This window comes from Balaenoptera borealis, assembly GCF_965194805.1.
Source record: "Balaenoptera borealis genome assembly, chromosome: 14".
Taxonomy (NCBI): Eukaryota; Metazoa; Chordata; class Mammalia; order Artiodactyla; family Balaenopteridae; genus Balaenoptera; species Balaenoptera borealis.
In genome coordinates, this window is record NC_138875.1 from 26,990,063 (window position 1) to 27,004,428 (window position 14,366).

Below are 14,366 nucleotides of genomic sequence, written 5' to 3' on the forward strand. Positions count from 1 at the left end.
CTTAATTAAGCATGATGATCAGCTGTGGAAAAGCCAGTGGGGCTCTCCTTGTAAAGATGAAATACAGCCATAGGCAGAAAACAACACAGGTAATTCCAGCCAGGAAGGTCTAGTCTGGAAATTTTTCAAAGGGCTACAGATTGCATAACCTAACATCTACTACCCCAGGGCAGTGTCTCCCAAGCTATTGAGGAAGATGAGCCAGGAGAAGGTTTTCCAACCTGTTTCAGTTAGTAACTGCAAGTAACAAGAGACCTAAAGATAGCGGCTTAAATGAACAAGGAATTTTTCTTTTCTTACACATAAAAATTCAAAGAGAAGCAGTTGGGAATGATATAGCAGCCTCAGTGAATTCAGGGACCTAGGCTCTTTCAACCTGACCACTCTGGCAATCTTACAAGTGGCTTCCATCCTAAAGGTTGCCCATGGTTCCAAGATGACTTGGAGCTGGAGCTCCAGACATCACATCCACATTCCAAGCAGAATGAATGGAAGGGTAAGGAGCAAAAAAGGTGCTCCTCCCAGTTGAGTCAGACCCTTTAAAAGAAATTTACCAACATCTTATATATCATGACCACCCCTAGCTGCAAGGAGAATGGAAACTGGCTGGGCAACTAGAACTCTATGCCATACTACCTGAGCAAGATTTTATGCTGTTTAATCTGGTTTGTTTTGGAAATGAGTGCCTTCTAGAACTTTCATTTACTAGGTTACATATATAAATAATATTTTATTGTCTTCCCTAAATTCCTACTTTCCGTGAGACCTTGCTTTTGCCAACCTCATTTTTGCTGTGATAAGCTTTTCTTATCTATGATAAGCTTTTCAGGCATCTAACCCCTGTACTTGGCTAGCCATTATTGTTCTCACCCCACTTCACATGGGAGTGCTAGGTGCAACTAAGATAATTGGTCAACAGGGCTTTTAGATCTGGCAACAATGCTCTCTTTGATCTTCTCTTGGGAGTTACCAGCTCCCTCAGTCCTTGGAGGGTAGATACTTGCCAGTCTGAAAAGCTCTGTTGTACTTTGTCTCAGAGGCAGGGAGCTGAGACCAGTGCCACCAGAGGTCATTTCCAAGTGTCTGAGCCCACCCTGGTCCACCTGGCCCGTGATGAGGCTGGGCTCCCATGATCTCTTGCAGTTATTCCCTACTGTGTGTCAGTCACCACGGGGAAGCACAAGGACGCAGCCACCGACAGCCGGGCCTTCATCTTCCTCATCGGAGAGGATGACGAGCGCAGTAACCGCATCTGGCTGGACTACCCCCGAGGGAAGAAGGGCTTCAGCTGCGGCTCCGTGGAGGAGTTCTATGTGGCAGGCTTGGATGTGGGCGTTATCAAGAAAATAGAGGTGCTGGGCCCTAGGGCCTCGGGATGGTGACCACCCCTAGGGAAGGAAGGAAGGAGCTGACCAGTACACAGGTGGGAGGGTGAGTGGGCCCGACCTGAGCCCCACTCAGAACAGGCAGCAGAGGAAGAGCTCCTGGCCCCTGCCATCAACTAGCTGGGTGACCTTGGTTGCATCACCTGCCCCTCCAGGTCCGTTTTCCACCCACCCAATGGGCATGCCTGTGTATTAGTTTTTTATTGCTGTGTAACAAATTATTACAAACTTAATAACTTAAGGCCACACAAATGTATTATCTCACAGTGTCCTGAGTCAGAAGTCCAGGTCTGAGTTAGCTGGGCCCTCTTCTCAAGGTCTCACTGGGCTGAAATCAAGTTGCTGCCACAGCTGGGGTCTCATCTGAGACTTGGGGTCCTGTCCCAAGCTCAACGGTTGTTGGAAGAATCTGTTTCCTTGTAGTTGTAGGACCAAGGCCAGAGGCTGCCTGCATTCCCTGCCAAGTGACCCTCTCCAAAACAAGGCAGTTTGTTTCTTCAAAGCCATTCAGAGAAGATCTCTTCTGCTTCAAATCTCTCTGACTTCTTCCGTCTCTGACGTCTAGACCCTCTTTTAAAGGGCTCACCTAATGAGGTCAGGCCCACCTAGAATAATCTTTTGATTAATTCAAAGTCATCTGATTAGAGACTTTAATTACATCTGCAAAATCTCTCCACCTTCACAGGAGGGACTCTGGTCAGTGAGTGCGAAGCACATTGGAAGACAGCGCTGAGGGAGGAGGCAGAAGAATGGGGAAGCGGATGCTGAGCAGGGAGGGCTTCTTTCCCAGTTGTGCCCTGTCCTCATGGCCCCTGTGTGTCCCCTCCTAGCTGGGCCATGACGGGGCCTCGCCTGAGAGCTGCTGGCTGGTGGAGGAGCTATGCTTGGCTGTGCCCACCCAGGGCACCAAGTACACGTTGCGCTGCAATTGCTGGCTCGCCAAGGACCGAGGAGATGGAGTCACCTCCCGTGTCTTTGACCTCCTGGATGCCATGGTGGTGAACATCGGGGTGAAGGTATAGAGGGCACCTGTGTGTGTGCATTGTGTGGCTAAGGGCAGTGCAGGCTGAGGTGGGTGAGAAGCAGGGGAAATGGAAATGAGAGAAGCAGCAGACTCACCCCTGGGGCATTGGCAGGGGCTGCAGCCCTATATACCAGCCAGACCCACTTTGCTAGGAGCCAAGAGAATCAAGTCTCTTCTTGTCTGCAGCTGTGTGACCTTGCACAAGTCATCTGGCCTCTCCGGACCTTGGTTTTCTCGTACAGCACATGGAAATAATGCTTCCTATCCTGTTCCATGTAAGATCTTGATGAGAATTAATGAGACCATGAACAGTCCAGAAAAGCTTTGCATGCTCTACACAGACATGCAGAGTCATTATTCTCCGAAGGATGCTCCAACAACACCAGTAGGCCAGTCATGAGGACAGATGGCATTTGGGAGACTGTCAGCCTCTGGGTCTCATAGTGTAGTGAGTGCTGTCTGCACAAGACCCCTTTACGGGGAAAAATCTGGAAGGCAGGTGCTCTAAGCTCCTGTTCCATCTCCACCTCTAACTAGCCAAATGACCTGGGACAGGTTGTATAAAGTCACGGGTTGGTGTCAGGCAGGAAGCAGGATGTCTGGGTGCTGGGGCCCAAGGAAACGTGGCCAGCTGGTGGCGCAGAGGCCTCTGTGTCACATGGCCCTGCAGGTTCCCTTTCTCTCTGAAAAGCTGTGGGGTAAACAGAAGGTCCCAGCCCTCATCTCTATTCCTGAATCCAAACCAATGCGCTACTAGATTTAGGTCAGAAGCCGTCGCACAAAGGTAAGGAGAAATCGCTCTGGGCCTGAGCATGGCCTGCCTATATAGTATATGGAAACAGAACGAAGGGCTGAGTTATGGGCTCTAAAACTCTTGCCAGGCAGGAGTGTGGATGCCTGCCCATCCCCTGCTTGAGAGCCAGAGAGCAGAACTTTCTACGGCATCGATACCCCGCTCCCTTGCTCAGCCATCTCCATCTGTGGCCAGACGGTCAGCGTAGGAGAGCACACAATTCATCCAAGGACCCCCGTCCTGACCCAATTCCCAGCACGCACGTGGGCGTGTGTGTGCGCCACTCCCAGGGCGTACGCACACCCCGCTCGGTACAGCTGCATCTCCCTCTGAGCTCTTTAGTCTGTGGAAATCCAGACCCACACCCCAGTTATTCATGTTACAAAAGAACACACGTTTGTCACTTTACAAAGAAATGTAGGGCTCTTTGGACTGGCCACCTCCCCAGGACATCTGATATCAGACTGGAATTACAAAAGCCCTGTTTCTGTGTCTCTTTCTGGAAACACACCTATGACATAAAAAGAGATGTGTCTGCATAAAGGAGAGAATGATGAACACAGAGAACACAGGAGTCTGGAGAGATCAGCCTTAAAGAGACAGTCTCCATGGGGCCACCGAGCACTCACTTTGATCATTCTGTTTCTATGTCTGCTGGATTAGAGCAAAATAGTGTCAGGCTTCTGCTTTCATTTCTGATAGCTCCATGCCCATCACAAATGCCCTTGTTAGGTGGTCTAAGAGGGTTTTCCTGGTAAAGCAATGTGCTCTTCAATGACTCCCTTGGCAAACATGTCCTCCTGGCCAGGCCTGAAATACTACTTCGAACCTTGCAGTAGCGTGGTGAAGATTCTAGATGCTGCTTGAAAAGGCACGACATCAGGGGCATGATCACTGCCATGAATAACTTGGGTTATGAGTCCGAAAGCGTCTGGGTGATGGGGACCTAGCGCCTGCACGAGTGACAGCAGCCGCTGGGGAAAGGAAGGGCCGGGTACAGGTATATGCAGAGGAGATGCTCAGCCGGGCACGTCCTTGGCCATGTGTGCAAGCCTCTCCTGAACCTTCGAGACCTAATTGCTAGTCCTTGGGCACCTGGTGAGAGGCGTGGAGTAAGAAGCCAGGACCAGAGCACCTTCCAGGTCAGGGGTGAAGATGGCCCCTCTTGACACGAGGCTGCCTCTTGGAGGAAGAACCAAGGCAGGGGCCTCGGTGGGGGCACCGTCCTCGGAGGAGTAGGCTGCGCCCTCCCCCTCCAGCAGAGGCAAAGGGAACACGTCCTCTTTGGAGCAAACCTCAGGCAGAAGGGCAAAATTCCAACCTAAAGTGAAAACCGCATACAATAGGCGGCTGTCCCACTTCACAGGTGACTGGAGGCAGAAGTCCCTGAACCATCAGACTGGGCGCGCTTCCCACTCACCGACGTGCAGGGTGCGTGCTGGCTGCAGCAGGAAGGAGGGAGCCCCCCAGAACCATTGCTGCTCCTTGACGCCAGGCCCCAAGGCGAGGTGTCTGCAGCTCTCGCAACTCTACAGAGTGCTTACCCCTATTTTATGGGGGAGCAAGCAGAGGCTGGAGAAGGTGGGGCCTCTGCCCAGGTCAATAGCTAGCACAGGACGGATCTGGGACTCAAATGGCGCCCTGCATGGCTCCAGAAGCCACTGTCTGGCCAACACACGCTGCTGGGATGAACAGACTTAGGTTGAGATTCGACTGACAAAGACATCGGTTAACGCTGGGGCTTTTGGTCATATTCCTACTGCGCACGTGTTTGCTATCAGAAACTGAACTCCTCTCCAGCACTGAACTGGACACAGCCAGGGACACAGACAGTAACAAGGCCTAGCTCTTGCTCTCCAGACATTTACAGTTGATTAGGGGGAGGTCTCTTTTCAGAGCCATGGAGCTTGGAGGGCGTGTTGTCTTGCCCCAGTGAGAGTGAGGCAAATCCTTGGGGCTAACGGTTGAGACCAGTGCCCAGGACCCACATCCCTCTCGTGGCAGGTGCTCTATGAAATGACGGTGTGGACGGGTGACGTGGTTGGTGGTGGCACCGACTCCAACATCTTTATGACCCTCTACGGCATCAACGGCAGCACAGAGGAAGTGCAGCTGGACAAAAAGAAGGCCAGGTATCTGGAGGTGGCCTGTGCCCCTTGCCCCTTTGCCCCTCCACACACCCGATCCTCCACCATCCAGCCCCATCCTGCCTTTAAATAGACTGCTCCCCTCACTCTCCCCTCATCCCCTGGGGCCTCCATGCCTCTGTGTGATTTCTCCCTCCTGGAATGCTCTTCATCCACTCTCTCTGTCTCAAGACCCTTCTGTTTCAAGGGCTAGCTCAAATCCACCTCCTCCAGGAAGCCTTCCTTGATCACCTCAGCCCACAGCACTCCTTCCTTCCTACCTTCCGCCTTTCCTTCCTTCCTTCTGTCACTCAAAAATGTTTACTGTAAGGTCTGTGTTAGTTGATGGCATTGTGTCATTGTGAATCTCCTGCTTTCATTCTTTGTATGGTAGTAATGTAACCTGTTCACATTAGGGGAAGCTGGGTGAAGGGAACACAGAAACCCTGTTCTATTTTGCAACTTGCCTACAAGTTCAAAATGATTACAAAAAGGCTAAACTAATTTTTAAAATATTAAAAAACAATTGTACACCTATGTCAGACACTGTCTCAGACACTGGAGAAACAGTACAACCGGGAAGAGAAGATGCTCAAGCTCACAAAGCTTAACACCTGAGGGAACCACAGCAACAGCATGGACCCTGACGTGGGCTTATTTTGTGCTGGACATTTTTCTAAGCCCTTTGAATGTATTGATACTCCTAGTTCTCCCTACAACTCTGTGAGGACCATTATTATCATCCCCATTCTATAGGTAAGAAAACTGAGGCACAGCAGGGTCAAGTCATGTTGCTCAAGGTCCCAGAGCCAGTAAGCTATGGCACTGAGCACTGCACCCAGGTGGCCCCTGTCTTAAGCATTAGGTTCTACTGCCTCTTAAGATAGTTATTAGTAATGGCAATAAAGGTGAACCTCCTGTAGTGCTTCCTGTCTGCGCCTTCCATCAAATCCTCAGCTTGGTCCTGGGTTTTGTTTGGTTTTCTATGTTCAGCCATTGTCCCCCAAACCATCCCTGGCCCCTGATATCTTAAGCATCAGAGGGGAGAGACTCAGAGCCCAAGCCTAGGATTTCTACAACCCATCCACAGCCACTCACCTCTGAGCCCACACTGCTGCCTCCCCAGGCTGGAGGCAGGATACAGAGAAGCCTCCTTTCTGAGTCCTCACAGCTCCTGACTCTAGCCTTGCATGTAGCAGGCCTCAGTAAGTACTTCTGGATTGTGGCAGAGGTGAGGTTGGTGAGGACGGTGCTGAGGATGGGGATGGCGATGCTGAAGCTCTTGGGAGCCGGGCAGAGGTCTCTTCCCAGGGACAGAGCAGTTCACGAGAGCGGGAACTCTGCTCATCTTACGCGGCTCGCGCCTGGGGGGTCTGATGAGAACAGTTTTTGCCTGTCTTCTCTTAGCACTTCTACACTCTCATTATGCAACTCCTGTTCCCTCCTGGAATTCTCCCCTGACCAATTCTCCCCTGATGATGATTGTAACAAAGGCTAACATTCAATGAGCACCTGCTCCCTGCCAGGCACCATTGTAAGTGCTTTTTAAATATATATTAACTCACAGCCAATAAGGTGCCTGAGACACAGAAAGGTGAAGTAACTCCTCAAGGTCACTCAGGTAGTAAGCAGGGGAGCTGAGATTCGAACTCCTGAAATTGTGGAAATAAACGAAGGCCGAATGAGAACAGAGGCTATTTCTTTAGAGCTTGCTATAGCAAGGGTGTGAGCCACCATCACTTTGTTTGGCAGAGGCTAAGGCTGTCAGGAGTCTGGCAAAGCTTCAGAGTGTAGCATTACTGGGGGCATGGCAAAGCTGGAGGGGAGCTACCTAGAACTGGGCGTCTTATGTGATTGGATTGGGGAACGTATCTGGATTTCTCTGATTGTCTTGAGTTGGGAGAGGGGGCAAATCAGGGAAGCTGGCAGTCATTCCCCACATCCTGACCATCATGGGCCCACTGCTGGTGAGGCTGCAGGCTGGCGGCCTGGGATGGCTGCTGCTGCAGAGGTGGTGGGTCAGAGTTCTGTGATCATCTCTGGTCTAGCTAGTGTCTGTTTGTATCTTCAGTCTCTCACAATCTTTACCGCTATACTTTGACCCTAATCTCCACCTAGACTCCAAATTCCTGGAATACCTCGGATTAATTATCCCACGCCCACATTCCACCTTATTTTATAGACATACGCAGACACAGTTGCTGGTGGGAAAGATAGATACCTCCTTTCTGGTAGTATCTAAATTCCAAAAATGTGGCTTGAAAGTCACACCATATTGTAGATGCTTCGAGGCACCTTGCTAAAGAATTCTGGTTTTCCAAATTAAGATTTATTCTGTGAGGAGAGCCATCATTTCTTAATTATTCTGGAGGGCAAGCTCAGGGCTCTTACCCAAGACATATTTTGCTTCATTGCATTTGCAAGTGGCCCAAAGTTTGGCCTGTGTCTTGGCATCCTCATTATAGGTGTCAGCATCTTGACTCAGGGACTTGGAGAGCAAGACCCACTGGGCTTGTGTCGTGCACACAGTTTACTGTTGTGCAAGGGAGACTTTCCCAAGAAATGGCGTGTGACCAGAATGGAGGCAGAAACGTGCATGTGTCACACAGAAAGCATTGTGTAGGTTCGCCTGCTGCAGCGCCCCTGTTGTAAAATGCTATACCCAGAGGCCAAATTTGATAGCAATTCCCTCAACCCCACTCCCCAGCTAAAGTCCCCAACTTGTCATCTTGCCACTTTGGGGGCAACTGTTCTGGTAAATTCATTCACAGTGAGATGGTCGTGAATGGATGTGGCATTCAAAAAAATGATGCCCTGAAAAGGTAATGCTTAAACCCAAGGAATGACTGTCTAACAGTGGAACTTGAGGCAATTAGTTTCTAATGGATGTAGGGGCTATTTTTAGGCAAATAGATGTGGTTTTTCTCTAGAGGGAAGTAAGTGCCTGTAAGGAATCATTCCTAGGCCCAGTGGAGACCCCATGAACCGGGAAATTCTTTGGTCTGGAAGCAAACCAGATTCTCAGAGTTCTGTTGTGTTTGCCCTTCTGGATGGCCCCCCGGCTTCCACTAACGCTTAGTGCAAAGAAGATGAGAAGAGACTCAGCTCAAGAGAACGCAAACGGAGGGCAGAGCCCAGATGGCTTTCCAGGTGCCATTTCAGGAGGCACTTGGGAGCCACCAGTGACGGTGGCCTGGGCTTAGCTTGTAAGTTTTGAATCTTTCCTTCATATCTTTCTCACTTAGATCTCACACTGCCTGGTTAGTGATAAAGCTCTGAGAATGGAAAGGGCCCATCTTTGGGGACTTCATGGGCAGGGGAGTTGGTGGGGAGGCTCCTGGAGTTGGTCAGGCTTGGAGGGAGGTCTCAGGGCTGAGTGGGAATGGTGGTGGTCTGAGAGAAGAGGCAAGCGGGCTGAGTTCCAGGGACGGGTGCCTTTGAAAGGTCAGGCAGTTGGAAAGTCCTAGCACCCACTGCTGGGTGACCCCTCTTGACACATCATCTTCAGCTCAGAGGCTGCCCTTTAAAAGGACACTGGAAGATTTGAACCTGTGCTGGGCCTGATCATGGCATTTGAGGATGGTAGAGACTTAGAATCTGTTTGAGATTTCTTTAACTTTGATCTACTCTCAAACCAGGGCAAGGATGCTCATGAGATATGGATGCAGACGGGTTGATGCAGCTCCCTGCTGGGCAGCAAGTTCAATGATCTTGTTGGTCCCTGAGGAGCCCGGTTCAGAGGAGCCAGGGCCTGTGGGCTCTGCCTTTTACCCCTCAGTCACATCAGCACCTGTGGACACCTACACCACCACTGAGGCAGTCCTCCTGCTACTCACCAATGCCTGGAGTTCTCTCTGTGCTGGGTCTCTCATCTGCCCCCACTACAGTCCCAAAGTGTACATTCTTGCCACTTGGGGCTGTAGTAGTTTCCCGAGGTTATGATAAAAACTTACTACAAACCTAGTGGCTTAAAGCAATGCAAACTTATTCTCTAACATTGTGCTGATGAGCACTTCGGGCCTGGAGAAGAGAGGTCTGGTGGCTACTGCAAGGGCCTGGGGAGGGGAGACAGTAGAGGCACTGAGCTTAGCCAAACTGTTGACAATTAAACAATTAGCTCTTGGGGCAGAGCCGGGGCCGACTTATGAAGGGTTGGCCAATGCTGTCCTTAGAGGGACAGAGCTGCCCCCAGTTGCTGTGGGATGGAGCATGGGCTAGATGGCCACTGTTACTGGAAGGAGCTGGGTCTAACACGAAGCTACAGGTGAGCCTCTGATCCCAGCCAACTCCGGGAGCCCAAGCCCTACCTCTAAGATGCACAGAGGCAAAGTGCCTGAGCAGCTGCCTCAAGGAGGCTGGCTTTGAACCCCATAACCTTCTTCCTTATCTTCCAGCCACCCCGTCCCCAGGCTCCCTACCCATAAATCTTCCCCAACTTCTTAGCAATGTCTAAAACTTTTCCATTAAATACTGGCCCTTCCAGCCTAAGGCTTTGGGTTTGGTTAGCCTTAGGCTGTCCTCCGTCACAGAGACTGGTGAGTGAGTGAGCTCTAGGCCCTTTCCCAAGGACAGCCTTTGATGGGGTGGAGAACAGAAGGAAGGGATAATAGGAAGGGAGTGAGGGGCAGCTAAAGCTGCTGAGCTCCTTCAGGTAGATGAGCAGGGCAAAGCCTGGGCCACTTCAGCAGCCCCATCCTTCTGAGCCAGAGGCAGGGGGACCTGACTCAGAGGCTGACCACTTCTCCAGCGGTGCCCCCTCAACGTCGTGGCTCTCCCTCGTATCAACTGGGGTGTCTTGAGGGGGTGTGGAGCAGCAGGGAAAATGTGGCTGGTGAGCTGTGGAGGAATGAAGGGCCAATGAGGGAGTTTCCTTTCGGATGCAGGCCTTTAACCCTGAGGAGAGGGGTCTATTCAGGTGTAATCGGGGTTTAGCCTTTAATGAAGGGTGAGGGGGCAACTGTAACCCAGTCTTCAGTTTTCTAAAAGAAAAGCTTATTTCTCTCTCCCTTTTTCCTTACACCTGCCCCACCATAAAATCTCCATAAAAAGGAGATATTTGGCTAAATTCAAAGGGCGAAAATTTTTTTAAAAATACAAAGCACAGATTTCTGAAGTTCCTTTGTTCTGCAAAATTATACACCTGGCAAGAGTAAGGAATCAATGAGTTGAAAGATTATTTGAGAGAATGTCCACTATGTGAGATGAGCTTGACAGGGGAATTTGTGAGCACCGCCTTCCAGTTCCCATGTGACCAGAAGGACAGACAGTTTAAACTAGAGCAGGAGGGATTTAGGGCAGACTTCTGGGAGAGTGTTTTTACTTCTAATAATCATAAAGTGCACATAAGCAAGTTATCAAAGGGATTAGGCCTCTGTTCCACTGAAGATGAGGGGTAGTTAGTTCTCAGTTTGCAGCATTTGCAGTCCCAGCTCCCACTGGCTGTGGCCTCTGTTTTTAAAAGTATGTTTTGTTCAAGGAAGCATAAAATTGCCATGCAGTGTCATATCTTCAGTGATACCTGCGTTACCCCCAGGGGCTTATCAGCAGGAGCATCTGGAATCAGTGAGCAGTCAAGCAATGTCAGCACTGAAGGTCGCATTTTGCATGCAGCACTGTGGGAAGAGCAGTAAGAAATAAAGATAGAGCGTCTGTGAGATGATGTGGTCATTCGGTAGAAAAATAGTAATAGCAACAAAAGCAATGTTAACTGCCATTTTACAGTTATTAGTAGTATTACCCAACCTAGGGCCACTGCCTTCAGTTATGCATATTCTGTACAGAAAAATGTGAACAGCACTATCTAGAGTTGTGCAGTGCACAACTTGCCCCACCGTTCGTGGCAGCCATGTCACTCATAGAGTCTCATTTAAAGCTTTGCAGGTATGGAATTCTTTTCACATTTTAAGTTGATTTCACATCCATTTGGTCCTCATGACAGTTTTATGAGATTGCCGGGCCAGTGTCATTTTCCCTAGACTACAGATGAGGAAACCAAGTCCCAGAGAGGAGCTGGGACTGTTCCATGTGGTTAGCAGAATGAGATTAGAACCCAGATCTGGTACCTCTTGATTCAGGACCATGTCTGCCAGCAACTCACTTAACCCAGTCTTTTGGGAACACATCTGGGGTGCAAGATACAGGCTAGTGGGGAGTCACGGGGAGCTGAGAGGCCTCTTCTTCTCTCCTTACCCTGAATCTGGTCTCTGGCATGGCCTCGCCCTCTCACCATGGCCAGCCTCCCTTCTTCATGCCCCTCCTCTCCACCCCCAGATTTGAGCGGGAGCAGAATGACACCTTCATCATGGAGATTCTGGACATCGCCCCGTTCACCAAGATGCGGATCCGAATTGATGGCCTGGGCAGCCGGCCCGAGTGGTTCCTGGAGAGGGTAACATGGCTGGACCCTCACCCTCCCTTCCACCCACTGCCCACCCCCTTCTTCCTGCTCCTTTGGGCTGTCAGTGGGCCTTGTTGAAGTGCAAATGTCACCTTAAAGGGTTGTTATGCGAACATGGCCCAGATAATCAATACGCCCTTTGGTGTGAATTAATCAGAAGACATAGTTTTATTTATTTGAGTCCAGTCAAAACTGAATCAGCTGCCAGGGAATACAGCCTGCCCTGTCAGTGCAATGTGGACAGAGCCAGGGTGTGGGCTTCCTGGAGGAAGCGAGTTGGGAGGGGTGAGAGGGGAGCAGCAGGATCTGGGGCGGCAAGGCTCCGATGGTGGGAACATTAGGCAGACGGCAAGGAGGCTTCCGGTGCCCCCGTGATCACGGTTAGCCAGCTGCCTCTTCTTCCATCTTGGACCAATGCTCCCCTCTGAGTCATCCTCTCATCCCTCATCCATCAAAGGCCATGTGTCCCAAGTCCCCTCAGACTCTGCTCCCCTGTCCAGCCTTTAGCAGGTTTTTCTTGAGCCAACAATATGGTGCTCCCACCAAGGACAATCTGGCGAGCTTGGGTACACAGTTCCAGGGGTCTATGGCTGACAGTGGTTTGGTTGGTCTGTTTTTCTGTCATTCATTCAGCAAACATTTCTCATGCACAGTGATGGGCACCTCTCGGAAATATATTTAGACGAATTGTCCATTCCCAACTCCCCAAGTGAGGGTAGACTTGGCAGGGGCTTCAGACCCTGTTCCCGGCCCGCGGGGCAGGGTCTTTTCCTGGAGAGGACCCTTTCCTCATGCCTCGAGTCTAAATGAGAAGAACTTGTCTCAGGCCTGGGATCATGGGTCCCGGGGGTCCAGATGAGGGGGCTGCATAGCAGGTGGGCAGCTGGCAGAGGTGAGGGAGGTATTCCCACACTGGCCCCTCTCCCCCAGATCCTCCTGAAGAACATGAACGCTGGAGACCTGACCATGTTCTACTACGGAGACTGGCTGTCCCAGCGGAAGGGCAAGAAGACCCTGGTGTGTGAGATGTGTGCCGTCATCGACGGGGAGGAGATGATGGAGTGGACTTCCTATACCGTCTCAGTGAAGACCAGTGACATCCTGGGTGAGTCAGTGGGTCCCTCCCTTCTCCTATACCCACCTGCCACTAACCCTGCCCCTCCTTAAATTCTGGCTCAGGTCCTGGGCTCTGGTCAAGACATTTTTCTCTGGATGGCCGTCCAAAAGTTAGTCAGGCCAGCTCCTTTCCACAGTGTGCCACCTTCTACCTGAACAAAGTATTGCTGCCAGTGACTGACTTGGCTCTGTCCTTCCTGCCTCAGGGAAGTGGGGGAGAACATCATCAGGCCGTGTCATCAGCACTTTTGAAAATGGTGCAGGAACTTGGCTCAGAGGCCCTCTGTCCTCCTGCTGCCTCCTGACACCCCTCACCCAGGGGCCATGCATCTTGGATGCCCTTGGGTTCCTTCCCACATCCCTGTGCCTGGCCACCATCTGCTGTGTGCCAGCTTTGGCCTGGGGTCTTAAGATGGGATAAGTCCCTGAGCCCGTGTGTGACTGACATTCGAGTGCAGCAATGACAGTGAGGCTATGACAGAAGTTGGCACAGGTGCTGGGAACCCAGAGGAGGGCACCTTACCTAGCCTGAGATCAGGGGAAAGGGTCATGGAGAGCTTCCCAGAGGTGGTGCCAAAGTCTGGCCCAGAAAGACAAACAGAAACCGGTGAGGCAGAGGGGACACCAGAGGAGGGGCCTTCCAAGCAAAAGTATGAGCGTGCTCAAAGGCCTGCAGCTGAGAGGAAAGCAATGCCCCCTGCCTCCCCTCCCCTATACCAAGCCTGTTCCCCAGCAGCTGGTGCAAGGAATCTGGCAAACTCACTCACACTACTTACAAATGGCTAGTGAGAGAGCCCCTTGTTGGCCCTGGTAGCTTACATTTTCAACAGAGGAGCATTCAGCCAAAGAAATGAAGCATCTCCGGCATACGTGATGGGTCAGGACAGCTGGCAAAGTTTTTTTTGGCACCTCCCTTCTTCCTTTCCTCCTCAGAGTGAAGCCTTCACTCTCTTCGCTTAAAGTTCCAAGTGTTCACGGTTTTCGAGTCCCTCATCCCTACATGATGTGCTCTCAGAAAACAATAACTTCATTTTTAACCACAGGGTGTGTATCAGAAAATCTTCAAGGAGTGACCTCTTCCAGAAGCCTTTTCTTTTCAACTGGGGTCAATACCTCTATTTGTCTTAAGCAAATGATGTGAAGCTCTAGTGTAGAATGTCAACCAGAGGCAGATTTGGGAACAAGGAACTTTCACATTGTACAGGAGGGAGTTTATTTCTAAACTGTAAAGCCAGTCTACACGGCACATGTTTAAGTATGGGTGTATTTCCCCCAAACTAGGTGAGTTCTTGTACCAAACCATTCACACTTGCTAACCGGGATCCCAGTGAGCCCAGCAGCATTTACAAGCCACAGAGGTGAGATGAAGGATAGAGTTGTAGACCTGGGAGCCCTATGACACTGACCAGCTCTTTCCAACCTCACCCCTGGCCTCGATGACTCTGAACTTGCCCATGTGCCCCCCTGGCTCCTCCCAGGATCCCGAGAGTGAGGCCAGAGCAAGAGAGCTATGATTCACAAAAGC

General features: G+C 50.8%; 1 protein-coding gene across 1 annotated transcript in view; it reads left to right on the forward strand.

Moving 5' to 3' along the window:
• Positions 1-14,366, forward strand: part of LOXHD1 (lipoxygenase homology PLAT domains 1) — a 218,633-nt gene that overhangs the window by 173,876 nt on the left and 30,391 nt on the right. The window contains exons 32-36 of the mRNA XM_082353369.1: positions 1,144-1,352; positions 2,216-2,401; positions 5,207-5,334; positions 11,599-11,716; positions 12,656-12,830. Of these exons, the coding sequence (XP_082209495.1) occupies positions 1,144-1,352; positions 2,216-2,401; positions 5,207-5,334; positions 11,599-11,716; positions 12,656-12,830 (816 nt within the window). The remainder of the gene's footprint in view (positions 1-1,143; positions 1,353-2,215; positions 2,402-5,206; positions 5,335-11,598; positions 11,717-12,655; positions 12,831-14,366) is intronic.